General features: G+C 31.2%; 1 protein-coding gene across 1 annotated transcript; it reads right to left on the bottom strand.

Moving 5' to 3' along the window:
• Window positions 1-160: 160 nt before the first annotated feature.
• Window positions 161-25,011, bottom strand: lama (phospholipase B domain containing lamina ancestor). The gene is made up of 11 exons (XM_089702301.1): window positions 24,844-25,011; window positions 16,654-16,766; window positions 4,582-4,939; window positions 4,272-4,421; window positions 3,854-4,106; window positions 3,390-3,664; window positions 2,939-3,173; window positions 1,934-2,145; window positions 1,539-1,698; window positions 998-1,298; window positions 161-910 (listed from the first exon to the last, which is right to left on the bottom strand). Exons 3-11 carry the CDS (start codon window positions 4,698-4,700, stop codon window positions 582-584), a joined length of 2,034 nt encoding a protein of 677 aa, XP_089558427.1. The 5' UTR covers window positions 4,701-4,939; window positions 16,654-16,766; window positions 24,844-25,011; the 3' UTR covers window positions 161-581.
• Window positions 25,012-25,164: the final 153 nt, after the last annotated feature.

Here is a 25,164-nt window from a genome sequence, read left to right on the forward strand (position 1 = left end):
TGGGAATTGAGGGTACCTAGTAATTGATTACGTATCTTTATAACAGATCTAACTGATTTGTTCAGTTAATACGATACTTTAAAGTAATAGTAGTGGCATAGACAAATATTCGTCCATGGTAGTGGTTAGTATTTCAGTGTTTGAAATAAAAATACAAAAACATATTGTAAACATTTATTTCGGGAGTAAAGGTCGAAATATTTATTTTAACTTCAGTCACTTCATTTTTATTAAGTCATTCATGATTCAACGATTGTAAAATACATAAAAAATATTTTTCTAGGACTTATAAAACATAAATTGGACAAACACAGGAATAAAGACAAATACAGGGTATAAATTATTGATACCTACTTTCAATGTTAAAAATTAAATTATTAAAATTATAACATAACGACGAAATGAATTCAAGAACAAAAGATGTGGCTATTTGATGAATGATCCAATAATGAATTTATACATGAATCGATTAATCAACAAGACTGTCTGGACGGATATTTATTCGCGATCTAGGCACTTAAGTATTTTGAGCTAAAGTGTATTAAAATAGTTATTATGAATGGTTTATTTGGCTAAGAGATTCACCAAGACCAATTTGGCACAAACGGTCCGAAATTCCAGACGTCCGGTAAACCTTCATGTGCGTCGTTATCAAAATCACTTTCGGACCATTGGAACGGTTTGATGATATCTTTGTTTAACATTTTAAGGGTTTTTTCTTCCTCTTCTTGGCGTCTTTGTTTGACAAGATCCCTAATTTCAAGGCCGTTAAGCATGGGTACATCGTCGAACTTATCGGTGTAAATTGAAGCAATATTCCCCTTATTTATTGGTACTTTGGTAGCGTTAGACTCCGTGAACGGTGGACTGGATATAGCGACTATTTGTAATGTAGCGTTGTTTGTGATTCCTGTAGAAAAATAAAGATAAGAATAAATTACGTATTTTAGTGACATTTATTTTTGAAAATGAAATTTATTTGGAAAAAATAATTTACCTCTTACGACTTTTGTATCAATCACTCCATAGGCCTCTTTGAGCTTTCCAACTAAATCACCTCGTACACCAGGCACGGAATAACTGATTTCCTCAAAAAGGCACTTCTTTTTCTCACAGGTGTCATTGCTTGATATATTAGCAGTTATATTGTTCAGTCTCATAAGTTTCAAGATGCTTTCTAAGGATGTAGCATTCTTATAGCCTCGTTTAAAAGTAACAGCCCGTGGTGAATCAGTTTCCGAAAATAATCTTCCGTACATTTCTTCCATTTTGTTGACTCTTGTGATTTCTGATATATCCTGAAAATAAAGAATATAGTTCTATAGAAATTTATCATTTATCTTAATATAAAAGCACTTGTACATCTCCTTCTATCCTGAAACTGAGAGAGTTACCTCCTTTTTTACAACATACCTATTTCAGTTATTAGGTACCATAATGTGTTTGCTTTTAAAAGATTGCCTACAAGGTCTTTCAAAGTTTCATTGAAAATATATAAAATGTTTTAAAAAAAAAAATACAATTAAAAATATGCTCACTATAAAATGCGGCAGTCCGTACGTAGCCCAATACGTCTTCTCCAGCAGTACGTCAGAAAGGTCCGCAGAGTGTGTTCGTCCAGGTACTTGCTCGATCAGCCAGAACAACCCCTTGGAGTGACCCGCGCCCGCTCGGTGCACTATTGTGTGCCTTGTATCACTGTTGGAAATATAGCATTATTATATTTATTATCAGTTCGTTACCATCCTTTTGATATTAAGGTCATGAATATATAAAACGGACCTTGAACCAAGTAACACGTACTTCATACGCAATTTTTGCAAAAACAAGAATTTAAAACATTATATTCATTATTAATTATTTTTCTTTTACATATTTATCTCAGGCAACAATATTTTCTAACTACGGTTGTTTGAATAAAAAAATCACACACTTGCTGACGGTAGTCTCCATAATGACTTCTTTCTTATCATGCTTCGGGACGATATCTTCATGGAAAGTTTGTAATTGATCGAACTTATTATAATCCAAGACGAGCCACTGTTTGCAAGCTGTTCCTGAATTGCTTTTCGCAAGGACATGACTCCAAGAACTAACGTTTGTGGCGAGACGATTAGCCGCAGTTATACGAGGACCAATTGGAACCTAGAATAAAATTGGATTGAATTATTTGTAATAGCCCATAACGAGCATCTATAATATGCTGCGATTATTTAGTTATTGGGGAGGGTAGTCTATAAATACAATTGAGATAATGATTCACTGCTTGTTAATATATATAAGTACTCTTAATGACCACCTTGACCATATTTCGGGCAGGAGTTCATTTATTAAGTGTAATATGAACAAATTAATCTAATTTTGGTGTTATTTCTAAGCTTCTATTATTGGATGCTGGCCTTATTGTAAAGTAAAGTAAAGTATTAACTTTACATCATTTTACTGTATTAATTAATGGCAATTTTTTATCTGGCATGAGATATATCATAAAGGTAAAATAAATTTAGTGCCTTTTATCATCTAAGGTATTGACCTTAGATGATAATGGTAATTGTACCATCGTTTAATCTTGGATCATAATTATTCCGAGGACAGTTTATAAGATCTCATGTCTAAAAAGACAGGAATGTTTTGTAAATAATTAATTAATGCTAAGTAACAAAGCATAAAAAGCGATCCACAAGTCTACAGTACAGTTAATATATCGGTGAATTAAATCGTCTTATAACATAATATGATAATATACTCTCTCAAACATTATTGCGAGAAGATTGCGAGTATAAAAAATTTAAATATTTTTTATATTATAACAAAAGACAACAGTACTATAAGTTAGTACATATAGAGGTATGAAAAGTCGCCTTCATTACAATGAGTTTCAAATGAACTGTACTACGAAATATACATTACACAGGAAGGAAATCTCAACACAACACACCTGTTCTGTAATGTTAACATCCTTCCATAGTTTACTGTTGTAGTTTTTTATTGTTGTGCCGGCGACTGCAATCCTATGGTTCATTCCTTTTATAACGTAGAATTCATCCTGGCTCGTAACAGCACCGGGGTATCCTGAAAAATCCACAGTTTTCCCGGGAGCCAATGTTGTATCTTTAGACATGGTATGGTAGTTCAGTTTGTACCTCTTCATTATTCGAGTCATTGATGAGTAACTGAAATGAATTTAATTGATTATTTTCAAACCACAAATTGCATAACAATAATTTAGGATAAACACATGAACATGACTCTATCGTTGCTCTATGGTTACAGAAATAACCTCTTATTATCATAAAATAAAATTATTTGTTTTTTTTTTACAGATTCGATGCAACAAGATCGGAAGAAGCCAGAGTATTATAAGAAAATATATGATAGTAATGACTCACCTCGCAGCCGTATTATGTGCCATGTAAAGTTTTTTAACTGTTTCATCTTCTGTATCGTTGACTATTCTTATAAAAGCACTGGATAAGCTAGGGAGCATGTTTACTGTAGGGTCTTCAAGGGATATATTGAGTTTCTGTTGAATCTCTGCAACCTCTGAGATAGAGTTCAACCAGTAAAGATCCGAAATGTCAGTTTCGTATTCATTCTGACTTCGCTCTACGCCGTGCTTCCATCCCGTGAATATTCCTCCAATTTGCGTGTAATGTAGTGATACCTGTTAATAATAAGATAAAAAATATTGTATTCATTTTAAGATACAAAAACAATGACTGAATTAAGAATTTGTATCTTGGTGGAAGTTTTTCAAAAGGTAAAGAAGATGTCATAAACTTAATTTTTATCGTACCAAAAAGCCAAGCATATTCTTCTGAAAGTAACATAATAATAATAATTATGTTCTTACGTGATGCCAAAACGGATCTGTAGCGCTTCTATCCGCAGCATACGTTTTCCATATATTAGCTGATTTGTCTAACGCATCCCTCAACTTATCACATTGCTTTTCAATGGGCCTATCTTCACATTGAGCACGGATTGTGTTTTCCAAGTGTGTGTGTATGAGGTACCAAGTTAGGGCTCCTTCGATAATACCAGCCGCATACGCTTGGACCTCATCGGGATATGAACTGTTTGTTTCTACTTCTAGTAACGACCATCTGCAAAATTGATAAGGTACGCTATAGTATTAACTCCCAGATCAATATTTCTGTAAAAATCTCATAGAAATACAATCTACTTTGGCCAATACTTTACAGAATTTCATATCGTAATAATTTACATAACTACGAAATGCACATTTTTTAAAAGTAAACGTTATTTACCCTGTAGTGTCTATATCGCCTCTGAAATGGCCTCTGGCGACTCCTCGTGGGATGTCATTGAGATCGTTACTTTGGCCCCAATATTCGATGCTATATCCCGTCTTCTCGGAATAAAATACGGTGGCAGCGTAGTTACCGTCTTCTTGAATTCTATAACAAATATTGTCATAATATAATATTATCATGATCAAATTATACTAAGTATATGATAGATGTGCGTGTAAATTTAAAAAAAAAGTAAATAAGAAAAAGGAAAAAATAGAGAGCATTCAAATTTTTCTTGGTATTTATGAATATGTAAAATAATTACCTTTCGATTTGTCCAACAAATAGAGCCAATATAGCGAGGATTCCCAAAAACCCCAAGATATAGGAACTAATTTTGGTTTGCAACCACGAGGCGCCAACCACTTTCAGAATTTTGCTCATTATGATTTATTATACGATAAATTATAAAATGAAGAAGATGTTTAGGAATTTAATAACAATGAAGTGACGTAGTGTGTAGACAATTTTCTCCAATGGGAGAGCGACCATCAAAGATGTTATAATGACGCGTTTTCACGGTTCCTTCTCTCCGCCGGATGGTTGCGGAACCTGCATTTGATATGCTTGTGATTTGGTTTGTGCTGTTTCACACGTTTCTCTTAAACACTTTTTCTTATACCCTGAAACAATAAAATAATATTTTAAGCTTAAATACATATTTATATTGTCATGTCACTGATAAGCGCAAAGTGGAATTCGCAAGATATCCATTGGGTACAGAAGAACACATAACAGAAGAAAGTTCTAGATGTGAAAGCAATATTTATATCCTAACTACACAATTTAATACATTTCATTATATAAATCTAAAGGACATATGTTTGTATTTGCATATCGTATGATGTCGAAACTATCACACAGTTCAAGTATCGATTTTGTATCGACAAAACCAGTTGTCATCAAAATGAATATCGTAAGGATAATTTCCGGTTTATTTACTTCCGTACTACTCATGGTTGCAAACTAATAGCCTTATGAGATGAAAAGTTACGCAGAAACATTACAGAGTGAAAAAGAAGATTGATTGGTAAGTTGCTTCCTACCTTCACAACGCAATGAGGTAATATTTGTATTAGTTGACGTGATGACGACTCGGCGATCTTTCAGTCAGTTATGGAAAATAACACAACACCGAGTGTGTTTTCATTTCAATACATATATAGATCGTTGAAAACATTTAATTACAGTCAATAATTGAGCCTTGCGTAAATGAACTTATTCCTATATTTATTTGTCACTATATACTTTTATAAAAAACCAAATCACCTTCAAATTATGTATTAATTTTCACTGTAGGTGGCCAAAATATCATAATATGTCTATTCGTCTTTCGTTACAGATACACTAAAATATCTAAATGCAAAAGGAATCCGTAGAAGAACTTTTTAATGACAACAGGGTACTTGTCTTTATTAGAATGTAAGATCCAATACGCCTACAAATGTTTTGATCGTATGGTGTAGCAAACACTAACTAATTATTGTAAGCTGGGTACAGTAGTCGCTTGACAGTCTTATCATAGTATCAATAAAAGATACTCTAATGTTTAAAGGTTTGCGCTCTTGTTTTATCTTAACATATATCTCTACAACTAGTATTAAATATATAAACACGTAAATAAATGCAGTACCTATCCTAATGCTCTCATATCAGCCATCATGGAAATCTAATGAGTATCATTTGTACCTACTATTCAATAAAATAAACAAATAACTTAAAAGTTAAAACTTAATCGTTGCGAATATTTTAAACGAAAATATCAAACATCATTGACTAATAAAAAAAAAAAATGAATATGATAAGGAGTCGCGTGTCTTACCTTCCTGAACCATAAAATTAATCTACATTTTCACTAAACATCGATTTCACTATATATAATTGTTTAATAGACACGGCTAGCCTAGAGCGGACCTAGTATGCTATGAGCTATTGCCAAGCAGTAGTAAAGCCTATAGCTAGCAATAACTGAAATCATACACTTTACAGCTACACGTGGATCGGCTCGAACAATCGCCTAATGATAAACATAATTCTACCAACCAGATACTTTATAACAAGCCTTAGTTTATACACGAAGACAAGGGTTTACTCGCTGTAAGTAGCTGTGGAGCTCGCCAAATATTAAATTTATGATCCATTTAAATTTATTTGTTCAGTAAACATGGGATGGGAAGTATGAGTACAAAGATTTGTATATATTTATGTACTAGATTTCCGCCCGCGGCTTCGCCCGCGTTTGCAAAGGAAAACCCGCATAGTTCCCGTTCCCGTGGGATTTCCGGGATAAAAACTATCCTATGTGTTAATCCAAGTTACCCTCTATATGTGTGCTAAATTTCATTGTAATCGGTTCAGTAGTTTTTACGTGAAAGAGTAACAAACATCCATACATCCATACATCCATACATCCTTACAAACTTTCGCCTTTATAATATATATTAGATATTAGATCTATAATCTACATTATACTTCGTTTTTTATTTAATATTCTAGACAAGAAAAGTTAATCAAGAAAGAAGGTGACCTTTTCTTTAAAAAATCCTATGAGGAAAAGATAATCTTGATGAACTAGGAAATTTAATGTTTTTGTTAATTTATTTATATATTTATTTATTTAGTTATAATTTATCAGGACATCCGCAATAGTAGTAGTGTCTAGTCTCGTCATTGTAAATATGGATCGACGTTAATGTTAGTACGTAGAGCAAATAAGTATGGCAATAAAAAGGCCTTAAACTTCATACCATGAGATAAATGCATCTTCCGTATCTATAAATAATAACAACAAAGTACCGTGAAGGTCAATGTGATTCTACGAGAAAATCTATTACAATGACTCTGATAATGCGGCAGATGTTGTGTACTTTAAAGCAAAACAATCCAGGTATAAAATATCAATGCAGGTATTTACCTAGTGTCGGCTTTAGCACGCAACACCTTATTCTGAATTTGGTGGGTTTTGGTAAAATGCCAAAAATTACATTACAGGGATAAATTTTATATTCGAGTTCCCAGGAATAGAATGAATAAGTGGATATACATAATAATTTTAGTTACTTATTTTTAGATATTTGTTTGACATTACTTGTAATATTGTTGACCGATTTAAGAGGATTTGTGGAACCTACTTCGAGTTCATGATTCAAAAACAGTAATAAATTATTATAAATTCATGAAGCGCTGGCTTAAGATAAATGGACTACTTTCCTTTTATAAGTTTGGGGTTTCAAAGCTTTCGTAAACAAAGAGAGCAAGAGATTAGGTAGGTATATGCGATTTTGTTATTTCAATGGCTTAAATTCTTTATTTGAAATCATAAAATATGATCCAGCTTTATTCAGTATTCAGATTGTAAAAATAAAAATCTGAGTTTGATATTTGCATAGGAAAACTAAATAATTTATGGCAAATATTGAAATAGGTCAATGAGGGACAATTTTTTTTGAAGTGAAAACTTCTTTAGCGGCGTTGGGTATAAAATCTTAAGCTCGCGTCCTAGGACACGTGGCCTGATCGAAAAAGCGTAAGACGGATGTTTTTTTTTAGGCCTTATATTCCATGCGTAAGACGGATGATACCATTCCAAAATATCAAACATGCTGAACGTTAATAATCAAGTTTTCACTTCTGCCGGCACTCCCGGAGTGCAACCCGTCTTTTTTTTATTTTTTATGTATGAGCAGGTAACTGAGCAGGTGGATCACCTAATGAAGTGACACCACCGCCCATGAGCACTCACAAAGTTACCTTTGAGAGGCTGTTACCGGCTGTCGAAGATGGATGTAGGCCACAGTGGTTAAAAAAAAAACATGTCAAAACAATGACCAATTTTACGAGTGCATACTGCATTTAGATCACGTCTAGACATTTTACTCTACAACTGTAAATATATCTTTTGTGTTACCTTTATGGTCGGTTACAATATTATAGTAAACAAAGTAAATGTTTATAAGCTTACATTATTTTATAGCATAGATGATGTTGTTGAACGTGGTTTATCGCGTATTTAATGAATATTGTTCATAAAACACGTAGGTACCTTATGTATAAATATTGTGAATATAATATATAACATCACCCAACATTTTAAATTGAAAAATTTACTTTTTAAATTTTTATTTTTATCGTACTGGACACAGGTAGTTAGGTACTATTTTTCTAGATCCACAGCCCTAATTTGATGAGTTACTACACAAATAGATTACCTGAAATGACTTTCAAAGCTTCAGTAATAAATATTAAATATGATAATATAGGTAGTTTCCATTACTAAATAAACAGCTTGGTAAGCGAGTGACGAGTGCAAGAGCACTTATATGACAATTTATTTGTTTTATACTTTAACAAGACAAAAAAATTATTTTATTATATTATTTTTTATTTATCATGTTTTTAATATTTATTTCATTAAATGTGTTGATTAAAGGCAAGAAAATCGAAATCTAATTAAATGATAATTATTAAACGGCTCGAGTCTCCAGCTTTATTTTTTCATTAAAATAACATGAAAGAGTCACAAAAATCTAAAATCAAAAAGTCATCTTCAAAAGCATATTATGATCGAAGAATAGGTATCTCGGAAAAGCATATAATTCAAACGTTTTTTAAGCATGTCATTCAAACGAATCTTTTCCATATATAAAATATGAAAAAAAAGAAAAAAAAAGTGTGTTAACAAATGATTCACAATTTCACATCATTAATAGATTTAAATAATTATGATGATCAGCCAGAAATCTGAGCGGCTCATGATGACACGAGCAGAGGCGCCATGGTAACCAGGCCACAGCTCATATTACTCCGTACACACTTCCTAGCCTTACATTATGTCATTGAAACTCAAGTGCACATGTAATTGTATAGTAAGCAAATTAATTATCAATAAAATGCATGCAAACCCATGACTTAAACTACATTCGTTGATAAAATCAGTTTAGATAATACCTATGAATATTCATAGATATAATTTTTGATGATGAAGATATAACTAAACTGTTGTTTTTATATCGGGCAAGATGTTTCCTTAAAAACTTTTTCAAATTAAAACAATTGTTGTACAAAATTAAGATTTTATGGTACACCTATGAGATTAACCTGATGTTAAAACACCCACTATTTTAGAGAATAACATTTGCAGTTTGCACAGAATTAAAAACAATTCTCTTTACATACGTCCATCCGGGCGACGCGACGCGAACGCCGGCGCAAGTGGCCATTGTACCTATTTCAAATAAAATAAATTGTATATTTATAGCATAAAATATAAAAAAATAATTTGGAAAATCCAAAAGTGCACGCCTCATAATTTTTTTTTAATAAATATTTATTAATTATTATTTTTGTTTATTTATTAACAATTAAACCACATCGAATCAGACCCTGAAAAATGAAAGGGTTCTATTCCTGAGCATACTCAAGCGTAAGAGAAAAAAAAAGACTCGATTAGTAAAGTATTTCGGTCGCTATCGTGTTAACAAGAAAAAGGATCCGCACATACAGACACACGGACGTCCAAGACAGAACTTTTTTAAACTGTTTTTTAACTAGTTTAAATAACAAAAATGACATCAAAAATATCATGAACGTTAAAAATAGTGTTTTTTCTTAATATGTGTGTGTATGTATTATCTTACAAGTGCAATGTATGATACATAAAGACATTTTAAGTTTGAAAAATCAGATGTTTTGCGCGAAGTGACAGTAGTACCCACCTCAACGCTTCGCTTATGAGGCGTGCAATATTCTTATAAAAAGAAGGATCATAATAATTATGCTAATTTGATTGCTTGTTTAGCTCTTAACTAAAGACAATAGATTTATTGAAATGTCCTACTGACTATTACAGACACCAGAAAACATAGTACGTTTCCGTTTTACTTTCTGTTTTAATTAAATATTTATCCTTAAAAAACAAGAGTATCACAACAATTTGAGTTATCTTTCTTTAGGAAATGGATGTTTTACAGGTGTCTATTACCTGTCACATATAGAGTATCGCGTATACTCTACAAATGTAAAACACAGATAAATTGATAAGTTTCTTCCTTACCTGAGATATCGCTGTTATGACGTAATGTATGTCGGGTTTTCAGTGACTCGACATCAATTATTATTATCTCGAACAACACTAACAATGCACCTTGGAAAATTTTACAAATTGTGTTGATGATGTTACGCGGGATAGAATATAATAAGTTCAACTGATTCTTCGAAGCAGTGCGTCTTATATGTGGAGATTTATTACAAACACGAGGAGTATTGCGAGCGTCAGTTCTCTAAAAACGCGAATTGTAACAACTAGTCGATTTGTCTTATTAATATCGAATACGAAATTTCAAAAGGACGTCCGCCGAATACGTAAACATATCTCAAGTAAATCAATACTGAATCGAGCCAGAGCATTTGCTTTTAGGAATTTTATGATGATGTTCTCATGTAAAACATATTTTTGACGAGCACATGCCTGTATTTATTTAATGTGGAAATATTATTGACGAATTTGCACGCAACTGTAAATACCATAATATTAATAACATCTATTTGCGTCTCAAAAATTGCCGCAGACATCCAACACATACCAAGAACTTGTGTTTTAAAAAACACCTAATTTATCTACATATACAAATAGAAGGTTTGAATACAAAAAGTACAAAGCTAAAGATAAAACAAATTGCTATATTAGCAAGTACTTAAAACTCTGAAACAAATACATTTCATAGCAACAATAAGTAAAGCCCCGTTACAAATACATATTACAATATTTGTAAATTACATAAATACATTCGAAGCATATTAAAGTGTATCAAAGTATTGAGATAAAAACGTCATGAAGGCTTAAAATGTGCAAATAACTGAAAATTCATTTGACAATAATTCGTAATTCGTATATTATGCTGACTGTTTGAACATGGATGTTAAACCTTCCTATTACGTCAATAGAATAAATATGAATCTATAAATCAACCGAAATCAATGAATGTTGTCTGCGTGAGTAAGGACTATTTCTAGCAGATAAGTTTAGTGATGGTATTGGCACTTAAGCTCTGACGTTCATCATAATATAAAGTACAGTATATTATTAGACCTTACACTTCAAATCACAATCTACACATTATTTTATCTACAGTATCAGGGTTGCTCTATAGTCTATATCTATTGAATAATCCCAAGTCGTACCCAAAATTATCATTTTTAACAAATAATTGTATATATGTATATGGTATCTTATACATAGTAACAAATGTGACGTAAGTATAGATAAATACATAACATTATAATTTACGTTAATTTTCAAGTAAGCGTCTAGATTCTAGAAGCATGCCTTTAAAACAAAGAAATTAAAATATACAGAGATTCCTATCAGGACATTTTTCGTATAATTATGATTTTCTGACCTTCTTTTATGCATATTAATGGAAGGAGACATAAGTATAATTAAGTTTTTATTTGTCTAAAGTATGACTTGGTGAAAGGCTTAACACTAATAGCATCCGAGAGAAAGTTGTTATGTCGCTTCATATTATATACTTACTATAAGCTAGGAAATATTTAGACATCAGATATTAAATATTACAATTTGATTGCTCCATAATTTTTTCATGACCAACTTTGAAAAAGTTTTTTAATAAAGTACGTAACAGTAGTAATTAAATTACTAATTACCTACGATTCGTTCAAAATTATCTATAAAAAGTTTCTTATGTCCAAAATATATTTACGCGGTAGAAATATGTTCATTCATTCAATTTATGTTCATTTTTGATATCACCATATCCTGGTAAACACCACAAAACTAAAGTTTACAGAGTAAAATTAAATAATTATATGCTGCATAAAGTCAAATATATCCGTATCGCTTCAGTTTATATACTGCATAAAGTCAAATATATCCGTAATTTATTTCATGGGTGTGACCACAAATATTTGAGCAAAAAGACGTTTGAATGTCGTCTTTCAGCGGGTTGTAGCCAGTTGGCTGAGCAGGTAGACACATACCGACATTCCTTGCATTCTTGTTTTCTGATACTATTGGGAGACAATATTAAGGATATTTTTTAAATAGTGTGAAACATAATACCTTCTGCATTTAAAATCAATACCTGATGAATCATATCATAGACGGATTTTCTTTGCCTTATAGGTATATCTCTACAAGAGTCACTGTACAGTGTACACTAAGATATTTAGGGACGTTGTGTGAAAACGATTATCTTTATCAATATAAAATATATTTAATTACTTCGGTAGGTATGAGGATGGTGAAGTATTTTACCCTTACTCTGTCCGGTTTCAACCACAGTAAAGAAATTGATCCTAATATAAAAATGGTAAACATGCGTTCGCATGGTGCATTGAACGCATAGGGAATGTCCATAGTTCATTGCCCTTACTGTCCGTTCCTCAGGGTATAAGTGTTGTTAAGATAAATCAATAAATAGAAGCAATAAACAAGCACGCAGCTTACGTAAATCAGTAAACGATTGATTAAAAAGCAATCATAAACAACAAGGCCACTTTAATTTCCTTCGTATACTCATACTCCTTCAATTAGTGAGTTGTCTGCTTGTAAATGAAATTTTTATTTCATACATTCCAAACTTATTTTACTTGAAATACACAATTTCTAAGCGAAAGGGTGGTTCTTCAAACACAAACAACGACTAATGAGTATCAAGTATATTAGTTACACCATAACCGTGGTCCTAGTAATATCTTAAATGCATTTGAAGCAAAATTAATTGAACTTTCTAGAGAGAGCATGTAAAGCTCATTTGCGAATAATTAAAGAGTAAAGTTCGATATATTTTTGCAACAATACGTGACATTTGTATGGTGTGAGCCGATGCAGTGAATGGAACAAAGTTCGATGAACCCTCGACAAGTCCAGACTTAATTAGTGCACATATTGTAAACAATTCCGTATAATCTTGAAGACGTGTTCATTGCAAGTAAAGGGCCTTAATTGATGGCGTAAAGGTCTTTGATGTTATTGGCACATCGATCGAAGTGATAGATGAAAATGATTTAAGTACTTGTTTAATTGAAGCACAATATCTTATTTCAAAGCTCAAAAGAAAAATACTATTTAGTTACTATAATTTACGTGTTTTAGAATTATATATTGCCTAAGTCCAATAGGTACGGAAAATCATTTAGTTAAACCAAAACCCATATTTTTTTCGAAATGTGATATAAAAATTGCCTTGCTTGAGATTACCTCGTTGCAGTACGATTACGTGTTACCATAATGTTTTGCAAGTTTAATTATCTATCAAAACAGGATACCTATTTCATTATGTAGACTAGAGTAGATAATTTTTGAAACAAAAAAAAAATCGCAGTCGGATGAAACCCATTAGAAAAGGAGGGGAATATGATAAAAATGTAAGGAAAAATAAATTACGGTCAATCCGAGTTCGGGAAGCGGGAGGGGGGAGCTTTTAAGAGAAAAAAATGGTTTCTCTCGATTGCCGACAAAACTACAAGTCCTATAGAAAAAAGTTCAATGGCAAAGTTGTAGGTAATTAAAAGTTCTACAACTTTTTTATTCACAATTTTTTCACATAACCTAAAAATTTAGGTGAAAAATTCAAAAAACCAAGTTTTTGGTCTTTTATTTCTATCTACTTCAAAATTTATTTTTTTTCTACGAAATTTGGTGGAAACTTACTTTATTATGTCCCAAATACACTGTAATTTATTTGATTGAAAATATTTATTTTTTCGCCTTATTTTGAATTAATACCAAAAAAACAACCTAATTTTCAATCGAAAAGTCACCCGTCAAAATATGAGCTTTTTTCAAAAACTTGGGAAGCCTTTTATTTATTGAAATCTCTACTTTCATATGGTGTAAAAAAAATAAACACCACCATAGTAAATGTTCCCAGGAAATGCATACAAACAGTCTGAAAATTAGCTTTTACTAAATCAGGCACACTTCTCGAACTACCTGAAATGTTTTTATCGACATCATTTTGCTTTTGAATATACTGTAAAATATTACACTTAGAACAGATAATTATTTTTCTTTTGAAATATTACCGAAAAGCCGATACAAGAGAAGATATAGAGTTCAAGAAGTGTGCCTGATTTAGTAAAAGCTCATTATCACACTGTTTGTATGCATTTCCTGAGAACATTTACTAAGGTGGTGTTTATTTTTTTTAACACCATATGAAAGTAGAGATTTCAATGAATAAAAGGCACCCCAAGTTTTTGAAAAAAGCTGATATTTTGACGGGTGACTTTTCGATTGAAAATTAGGTTGTTTTTTTGGTATTAATTCAAAATAAGGCGAAAAAATAAATATTTTCAATCAAATAAATTACAGTGTATTTGGGACATAATAAAGTAAGTTTCCACCAAATTTCGTAGAAAAAAAATAAATTTTGAAGTAGATAGAAATAAAAGACCAAAAACTTGGTTTTTTGAATTTTTCACCTAAATTTTTAGGTTATGTGAAAAAATTGTGAATACAAAAGTTGTAGAACTTTTAATTACCTACAACTTTGCCATTGAATTTTTTTCTATAGGACTTGTAGTTTTGTCGGAAATCGAGAGAAACCATTTTTTTCTCTTAAAAGCTCCCCCCTCCCGCTTCCCGAACTCGGATTGACCGTAATTTATTTTTCCTTACATTTTTATCATATTCCCCTCCTTTTCTAATGGGTTTCATCCGACTGCGATTTTTTTTATCTTTTCATTATTTTCAAAGGCTTCTACCCCAGTCTAATGGGTATCATTTAAGCTATCACCAATTTAATTAGCTTTGTGTTTCTTAAATAATAGGGTTTGTCCTCAAAATAGTAGATCTGTCACCAAAATGTAGTCACCAAACAATGCAAAATCAGTTCCACAATAAATCACCTAAAATCCTGAGATATAAGGTCTAGTACCAAATAAATGTTTTTGTATGTAACTATTATAATAGGTTTGTCCTAATAAGTATTTAAGCAAACTAATTTAAAGAGATCACCAATAAATCATATTATGTTACTATAAAATTGCATTAGGTTCAAATAAAAAATTTGGGTTGTCATAATCGTTTCAACCAAAAGATTCTGCTACATAACTAGACTCCCAAGGTTCTAAATTTCCATTGGTAGTATAAATTATATTTAAATAAAATTTTTAGTAGAGTAGTACTTAAATAAAACAATTAAAATCAAAATAATCAATATTTATTGTTTCAAATAATTACCACTGAAAAATCAGCGCTGGTTTAAAATAGCTGGCTTATGGCTATGGTCCGGGAGCCAGCAGCAGATTTTATGACCAAGTTCCTCTCAAGCGGTAATTAGTAAAATGCATCAAAGTATAGTATTATGAAGCCTCGTGAACGTCATCTGGAGCTCGGTTGGGGGGAAGAGCGGTTGTAGCCTCCCGTATCAGCTGACGGTTTTTCCACCAAGATACAGCCAGCTGACATACATATTTATCCACAGTTACATATAAGCTATCATCAGGTAAATTTTTGTTTGAGAGGAAATAACGGAAAATAAATTTTTCTTTAAATTTAACTTTCATGTTCGAGACACCAGCTGACGTATAATACACTATGTTGTAACCAGCTGACTATTTTTTTTCGTTGAGATATTGGGTTAGCTACAATTTGACAAATTTTTAGCTGAGAGGAAATGAATGAATGAATGTATTTTTTTTTCCTATGTGCGTGGGAGGCTACAACCGCTCACCCCCCCAACCAAGCGCCAGCTGACGTTCACGAGGCTTTATAATACTTTACTCTCATGCGTCTGACGAATTATCTCTTGAGAGGAAATAGTTAACCAAATTTGCACCTGGCTCCCTAACCACTAGCAGAATAGTAGATAAAACACTTAATTAAAGTTAAATTTGTCTCCGCCCCTTTGATCATTTTTTTATTAAAATTAAAAATTTATGTATTAAATTGGTAACGAATACTATTAATATAATATCTGAACGAAATAAAATGTTCCTACTGTATTGGTGACAAAATATCAAATAAAAAGGAGTCGCAGTCAGGGATCGATAATCGATTTATTTGGTGACAGATCTACCATTCTGAGCACAGAGCTATTATTTAAGTAACAAAACTGTTATTATAAGAACGAAGTTTATATTCATGTAATGCAATATAATTTTATTGGTTATCGATCTCTTATTTTACACATAATATATTAAAATTAATTTGATAATTCATACCTGGGAACAATTTTTGTTTATCTGAGAACGAAAATATATCGTGGTGATAGATCTATTTATTAGGTGATACAACTTGATGACAAATATAAATTTTGGTGATAGAAAATATAGTTCCCTTTCATTATAATCTCATTAAAAATATACTTACAGCGTCGGTGGTGTAACCACAAACACAAATAGTCGGCGTTCTCAACCCATCGGGATAGGACTGGTGTTTTTCTGGTGGCGATGGCCGAATCACTTATTCAGACCGCGACCGATCTGGAACAAGCAAAACAATAAATATATTGGCAAAATAAACATAACACTTTCTTTAATATAATGTATGACCGAAGCACTATGCAGTATGCATAGGTCTAGTGTATGATTTTAAACGTGTCGCGACCGCCGCGTCCGCCGACGCGTAATGTTAACTTTTTAAATCTTTGCATTTTAACACAACAAGTGTAATAGTTATCATTTACGTATAAACAACGTGGATGTTTATAATTCGACCTAGATTTAATTAAGCAAAGTAGCATCATAAGTATTTTTAACGTACGCGTGTATACAATTTTTATTACATATTTAATTACAAAATTAAATCAGGCCAGAGCATGTGCGAAATTATACAATGTTTGTTTTATTTTAATAATACAAAATATTTTTAAATATAGGTAGATAATAGATATATGTATGGTTTATCGTTGAAACAGACTAGTCAAACGTTATCAAATAAATAATAACATATTTTATACAGGACAAACAAGAACAACGGACATAAAATATGATATCATCACTACATAGTATAAAACAAAGTCGCTTTCTCTGTCCCTATGTCCCTTTGTACGCTTAAATCTTTGAAACTACCCAACGAATTTTGATGCGATTTTTTTATAGATATGTAGAGTGATTCAAGAGGAAGGTTTATATGTATAATAACATCCATTAAATAGTAGAGAAGTACTGTTATTTTTGAGGTTTCTCATGTGATGTCGTAAAAAATTATATTTTTTCCGCTTACATTGCAAACGCAGGCTGAACCCTACCAGTTTTATCAAAATAAAGTACTAAGTATTATACACATTGAAAAGGTCTACAGAAAAGTCCGTGATGGTATATGTCTATCTCTTATGGATAACCCACAATAACTTTTTTTGTCATTTACTTTTTACGACAAATAGTGGCTAATTTTCGAAGCGATTTTAACCAATACAGCATTAATCCTTAACCAGTTAAATACCTTGAATACATTGATCATTTAATCGTGTCCTATATTATTAAATAATAATATAAGACATGATCAAAACAAGAAATACCAAAAAGAAAACATAAATTGGTATTTACTATCCAGACAACTTTCAAGTCATATTCACTTATTTAATAATAATTACTTATAGGTAATCAGATATTTTATATGCCACACCCTAGACTACCTTTGAAGAACTTCCTCTAAATTCCTTTATAATATTTTATATGTCATAAACTAATAATAAATACTAGACATTGTTGAATTTCGGTAGAATAAATTCATTTTGAATACACTGTGTTGATAATGGTCAATCAAAAATAAGTAATCACCTACTGATAACTGCGCAATATATGAAGCCAATCACCATGGCAACAGTGTGACGTATCTGTTGTTAACAGCTTAATTAAGTACCACCATTGTAATGGATTATCGTGATTATCGCGGCTTCAAATAGCGGGGCGGGTGACCTGCTATTTGATGCGGGTAAGGTACCCATAGATAAGAAGACGTCTGTACTTGCACATATCTACGCTTTCTATTTTTAATAATGTATTGTTAATTTATAGTTGGAATATTTGTTATGCTATCAAATCAAAACACATTTCTGAATACTTTTAATGAATCTAATTCTTGTTACGTTGTAATACCTAGAGCCACGGCACCGTCTTTATAGGAGGTGAATTAAAAAAAATAAGTTTTTCTAATCCGTACAATCCGTACAATCCATACTAATATTATAAATGCGAAAGTAACTCTGTCTGTCTGTCTGTCTGTTACTCAATCACGCCTAAACTACTGAACCAATTTTCACAAAATTTGGTATGGAGATATTTTGATACCCGAGAAAGGACATAGGCTACCTTTTATTGCCAAATATGTACCACGGGCGAAGCCGGGGCGGACCTCTAGTAATTTTATAAAACTAATCACTTCTTATACAAATACCAGTTTTTTATTGAAAAGGTGTTTCACACAAACTTTCACCGTACTCTATTATAACTACATAAATAGGTATAATTCCATTTCATTGTTCCATATCGCTGTTTTATCATCTACAACAATTATTATCCTATCCTCTCGTTTTGGAATGTATAATTACTCCAATAAAATATAATATATTATTGTATATAAAGATTATATATTATATTAGATAGATTATTGTAGAGTCGTTGCTACCCTGCTGAAAATATTTTTATCAATAACCTACTCTTGAATATTTTATAAATTTAAATTCGATGTAGCATATAATATAACCTTTATACGAACAATTAAATCGTAAATGTAAATAAATCATAAAGACGCAAAACGAGATGAATGGAGTGGCCGGCACGACCGCGACGTGGTGGTCGCCGTTTATCTGTTAACTGATAATAAATGATAAGAATTACGCGTGTTCTAGTAATTTCCCGAATCACCGAACAAGACACTGCAATATACATATTATGATTGAGAAAAAGCTTCTGAAGTTACATACTTGTTCGGTGAAATATAAGTTTGTAAGTATTTATTTTTTTAATTATCTAAGTTAGTCAGCGTGTTCAAAGCTCGAATAATCTATGTAAATTAGTAAGTATCTATACTCAATACTGTAAAAAAAATATTATATCTACTCCAGTCTCCAAGTTCCAACATAAAGTAGGTATCAGAATGTTCCTCAAGGCGCATCAAACCTCGTAGCGATTGCTTGTTATAATAAACTAAGACCACACAATACACCGGGTATTTTCGTTCATCGTACCTCTCACATCGTACTTAGCTTTATTCTTCGCGATCATTTGTTTCCCAAACAATATGATAATATACAGTTACATATTTTGTAAAATTAAATTGTAATACTGATATGTTTTAAACGAGCAACTATGGAGTTTCTTGCCGGTTCTTCTCCATAGATACTGCTTTCCGAATCGGTGGTAAATGTAAAAAATATGTATTGACGTTTCAAAAGTGCTTCTCGAAGAAGTCTAATTGAATAAATAAATGTTTGAGTTTGAGTTTAAAAAATAAAATCAATAATTTATGTTATTGCACTCACAAGAAAGCGAAGATAAACAATTAAAATTCATTCACATTATTTGAATATTGTAAGTCGAAAAGATATTCCAGAATATTTATGATTTATTAGCTCCAATTATTCTAAACCAATTGATTTTTTATGGGCACTCAATAATTACAGACAAAAGCAAATATTTTAATTAGGCATAAAATATATTAAATGGCATAACGCAATATAACAAAGAAAATTATAAACACGATTAGACTTCCTTGAATAAAACTTGTACACGTGTAAACTAATTGTTACTTTTTTACTAGGATTAAGTGATAGGTATTATAGAAAAAAATTAAAAAAGAAGGTAATAATAAGCTAAAAAATATTCAAAGTGAATTAACGGAATTCCGAAAATCAAAGATTATTCACCTATAAAAACAAGTAGTTAACTGTCATACAGAAAAAATAATTTCTAAGGGCTGATTTTTCAATCCTTGGTTAAAACTTATTCGTCGAATAATGTATAAAACTACCATTTTAAAAACGTATTCTAATTGCCCGTATTTTACAGTTTACGTGACATTTTAATATTATCGTGTAATACTTTATTGGACGGATAAGTTTTATCTAAGCATTGAAAAATCGGCCCTTAAAGGTCAAAAATTGAATCTTCAGCACATTCTTATTAAATAATCACATTCGATTTTTGAATAACCTATTTAGTTTAAAATAATGAACGAACTGAAGTTAACTCCGAGAAGAAAAAAATGTAGAGACAGAAAAATAAATTCAACTACATTTTTATTCACCATCAATTAGCATGGCTAAAAGCGATGAAAGCGAAGTATACTGATATTATAAAGTAAACCTACATTAATGCTTATCATATAAAAATACTTTTTAACCAACCTTGTCATAAGTAACGTACCTTTTGTTATAAAATATCATTTAATGCATTATAAATTATAAAGTTTAGTGTTTGATTAAGCGATATTGTGAAAAATCTGCAGTATGCAGTTAAAAAATCGAATCAAGAAAATAGGCAACACTTTTAATATTACAATATAATATTACTCTATTAATCACTACACTGTATTCGTTAGAAGCAAACTTGCGTTTGTGTGTGTGTCAAATTATCAAATACATAGACTGTGATTAAAAAGTTAGCATACATTAAATACGAAGTTGCTAAATAAACAATATTAAATTAATTCAATTTCAGATTCGGCATGGCACGTATCTGCCTACTAATTTACAAAAAACGTGTCGCACGTGATTCTTAATAAATAACCGATCGTTTTCTTTATTCAACTCTTCTTTTTGCTCTGAAATCGAAGTGGTCATACAAATTATGTCTTCTGATTTCTGTTTAAATCGTCATAATACAGTTTCATGCTTCACTTTACTTGACTATAGACGACAACACTGTATAAGTGCATTTATTAACACATTTCTTATTTTAAGTTCTATCACAGACAGTACTATACTAGTAGTACTTACCTACTATCCACCTTATATACGCACAGAAATCCCGTAAAAAAGGAAATTTATTAAAACTAAACCATAGTATTACAATATTATTTATAGATATTGTAATACTGTGACTAAACTTAACTGTAAAAAGCTCATGTTAGAAGGTTTCGAGGCAATTTTTATTAATTAGGTACTTACTAAAAAATAATACCTACTAACAAATACTTCATAGGAATGTTTGTTCGTAAAATCACGAGCTACTTTTGGTCATACGACTTGCTAAATATATTAATATTGTTATTGGTTAAATACAGGAATTTTGTTGTGAACATTTCGTCATGAATCATGATATTATTTTATCTGTGCTGCCTATTGTTGGGACACAAGCTCATTGCTAATTGCGAAGTTTCTTTTATAATGGATAACTTATTACTTACATAGTTATTATGTTAATAATTCTTAAAAATTCGAAAGGATCATGAAATATTTATTGTCCTGATTTTATTATATAGAAGTTTTTTTGTGTAAAGTTATGAGTTTAGGTACTAAATCGATTTTATATGAATTTAATGTAACTTAGCAGTAGGTAGTTTCTAATTCTTCAATATAGGAAAATAGATAAATAATATAAATATAATTAAAGCAACTTCGAACTTCGTGTTTCGAAGTGCATACATTCAAGATTCTGTCGATAAATTTAGCTATGATCAATATTTTTAATTGATAAAACATGATAGTGATTCATCTAATTGCTGCTTGTTAAAATCAGACCACTCATCTAAATTAAACTAGGTCACTATGAAACCGCGACACCGTTATTCGTCATTAATTTATATCTTCATGTGATTCTTTCTATATTTTAATTATGTTAGCAAATGGTATTGAAATTCTCTTTCAAATGTGGACTGAGTGGACAAAAATATTCCATTACGTTTTATCTAATTATTGCCAGAGATCCTTCATCATGTTCTCTTTGCCTCTTTTTGAAACGCAATACCAATAATTATGAAAGTATAATATTTTTAACTTATTTTAACTCGCATGACTCAGAAAGGTCATTAAGAGAATCGCAATGTTATCACCTAACATCAAGTACACTGACGACTACATTACAGGGTTGTCTGTTTACAATATGCATGAATCTTAATAAGAATGTATGTATTATAAATAATGACTAGAATTACTATGCAACAATTGATTATGATTACTAATTGCAAAAAAAACGTTGTCAAATTTTATGAACACTTTGGCTACATTTTGATATTAATTTATCGAATCATAATATGCAGTATGTCTCAGTAGTCAGTACCTCCTTATGAGGATCAGAAGGAAATAGCATTATGCTAAATGTAACAATTATAACCACGCAAAGTACTGTCGAGGCAAAATAAATTATTATTTATTATACAACAAGGAAAATAATTATTTCAATTTAATAAGAACTCTATGTTTATGATGCAATCTCAAAGTTTATGATACAATTTCGTTATTTGTACTGATCTAGATTTTCATATCGTCCATAATCAATATTTTTAGATAGATCAAATATTATTGGTTCAAAACATCGAAATGTTTTACCATAAATGATAAATCACCATGCTACAACGTATTAATATTGGTAGAGTCAATTGACTCTACCATAATAATTAACGAATCATACTATGATAAGTTGGATTACGAGCTTATTTTCTTATTATAAACTAGCGGTCCGCCCCGGCTTCGCCCGTGGTTACATATTTACGTTTTCTCTACATAAAAACCATCCTCGTACTTCAAGGAATATAATAAAATAAAGAAATATCGAAATCGGTTCAGCCGTTCTCGAGTTATGCGCTTACCAACACATTTTGCGATTCATTTTTATATATAAGATTAATTTATAACAAGGTACCTACCATGTAGGCAGTTACAAATTTGTTCCTTTTTTAAATAATAAACAATTTATCCGTTGTTTTACTGCATTTACATACATACAGATACATATACAGAACATTCTTTGACGATCTTTTAAATAAAATAAATAAGAACTAATTTCCATACCTTTACATGCCTTTACTTACTACTTGCTTACTTACTTTCATACCTTTGTATGTATAAAATTTAAACACTTAATCTTGGTAGAACCAGTAACGTACCCAACTTATCATTGTATCATTTCTTTAAAACGTGTCCCCTTATTGACTAAGTCATGTCATGGCAAGGACAAGGAAACTCATTCACGTGTTAATTTTATTCATAGCCTTTTGAACTGGATAGATAAGCTTATATGTTACGTATATATAAATAATTAAATAAATACAATAATACCTAGGTATATGGTTTGCTTCTTCAAGAAACAAATAATAATAATCTATTTAAATAGGCGGGCTATCTCAAAAATTGCCTTTTACGTGATTGACAAAATATTTGTTGAAATTAAATATTGAAATCATATTTGATATAGGTACGTACTACGTAGTTACCTACCTATATTAAATATGATTGTATGTAGTTGTTTGTTTGAACGCGCTAATCTCGGGAACTACTGGTCCGATTTGAAAAATTCTTTCGGTGTTAGATAGCCCATTTATCGAGGAAGGCTATAGGCTATAGGCTATATTACGCTAAGACAGAGGAGCGGAGCAATGCGGGTGAAACCGCGGGGAACAGCTAGTAATATGATATTATAATATAGGTAAAACAATGCTGACAATAATTCAAATAACATCTTTGAAGCTCAAATTCTCTTAAAAATATGAAAACAATAATTGTGATTGTGAGAACATTAGATAATAATCATTCAAAGCTGTGTTTAAAGTTAATCCCACTGTTAATTCTTAGTGTTTTATTTAATAATTAAATTTAAAGTTCACTTTTACATTAAATCGAATATACGTTCTACGAATATCAAACGATTCCATTATAATGTCTTATATTATTCTGTTCACGTTCGTGTATCATCACGAAGGTATCTTATCTTCCCTAAGTCTAGTCACGCTACAGATATTCTATGACAACACCCTTGATTAATAAGTCATCGAAATAAAATTCCATGATAAACTAGTAATACGAACAATGTTTGCACAAAACGAGAAGTTAACTCAAGGTTGATAACAACTCTTTGTACGCTAGTTAGGCAGAATGTCGAGGTCTTATGAATTAACGTATATTACTATTCGTAAAATTTACAAATAATAAGATATTATGATGTATCTTTTTCCCGCTGCTACGCGAGACACTCTAAATATACCAGACCACGTGGTCTTTTATTTAATGTGGGGACACTCGGATCACAAACCCGAATGGGGTCAAGTGCCTCACGTCTAGACGATACCCTATGTGACTCAATTCAGGTACCGTGGAATTATAAAAATGTCAAGATTTATTTCATGGAAACAGATTAAACATTTATTTTTCATTGAAACTCTACATAAAACTCTATCACTGCATACAATGCTGTCCCTTCCGCCGATTCGCACACTATTGTCAAAGAGAAAGTTGTGATACATAACAGATTTTAATAGTGAATAACAACAATAAACTATACAATTGTATGCTATTTGACGTGGCATATAAATTATTATCAACATTTGCAGTGAAAAACCCTATTCTACGGAATTGTGCAATCTGTTGCCAATGACAGAAAAATAAATAAAATACACACTTACATTTTCATGAATTTCCTCTTGAAATGTAGATGATGGCTTTTAGTGTAAGCAACACGAATGGGCTACATTTGAATGGGAACACTTTAGGGCTTTCGTGCGAACTACAATGAGCCCTGTAGAGACACGACCGCTCGGATTTACATCGAATTGACGAGTATGAGTAGAGTGTGACGCACAGTCGCGCACGCATTGTAATTTTCGTCACAAGCGCGCCATTTGAAAACCATTGTACATATATACATATATTATCAGATTTTTATGTTTTAACAAATTGGCGTGAAAATACAATCTAAATTAAAATTAATACGTAGTATTTAAATT

Source organism: Colias philodice, chromosome 13 (assembly GCF_061535455.1).
Source record: "Colias philodice isolate Cphi_HAF_F1 chromosome 13, ilColPhil1 Martin Lab GWU primary, whole genome shotgun sequence".
Lineage (NCBI taxonomy): Eukaryota > Metazoa > Arthropoda > Insecta > Lepidoptera > Pieridae > Colias > Colias philodice.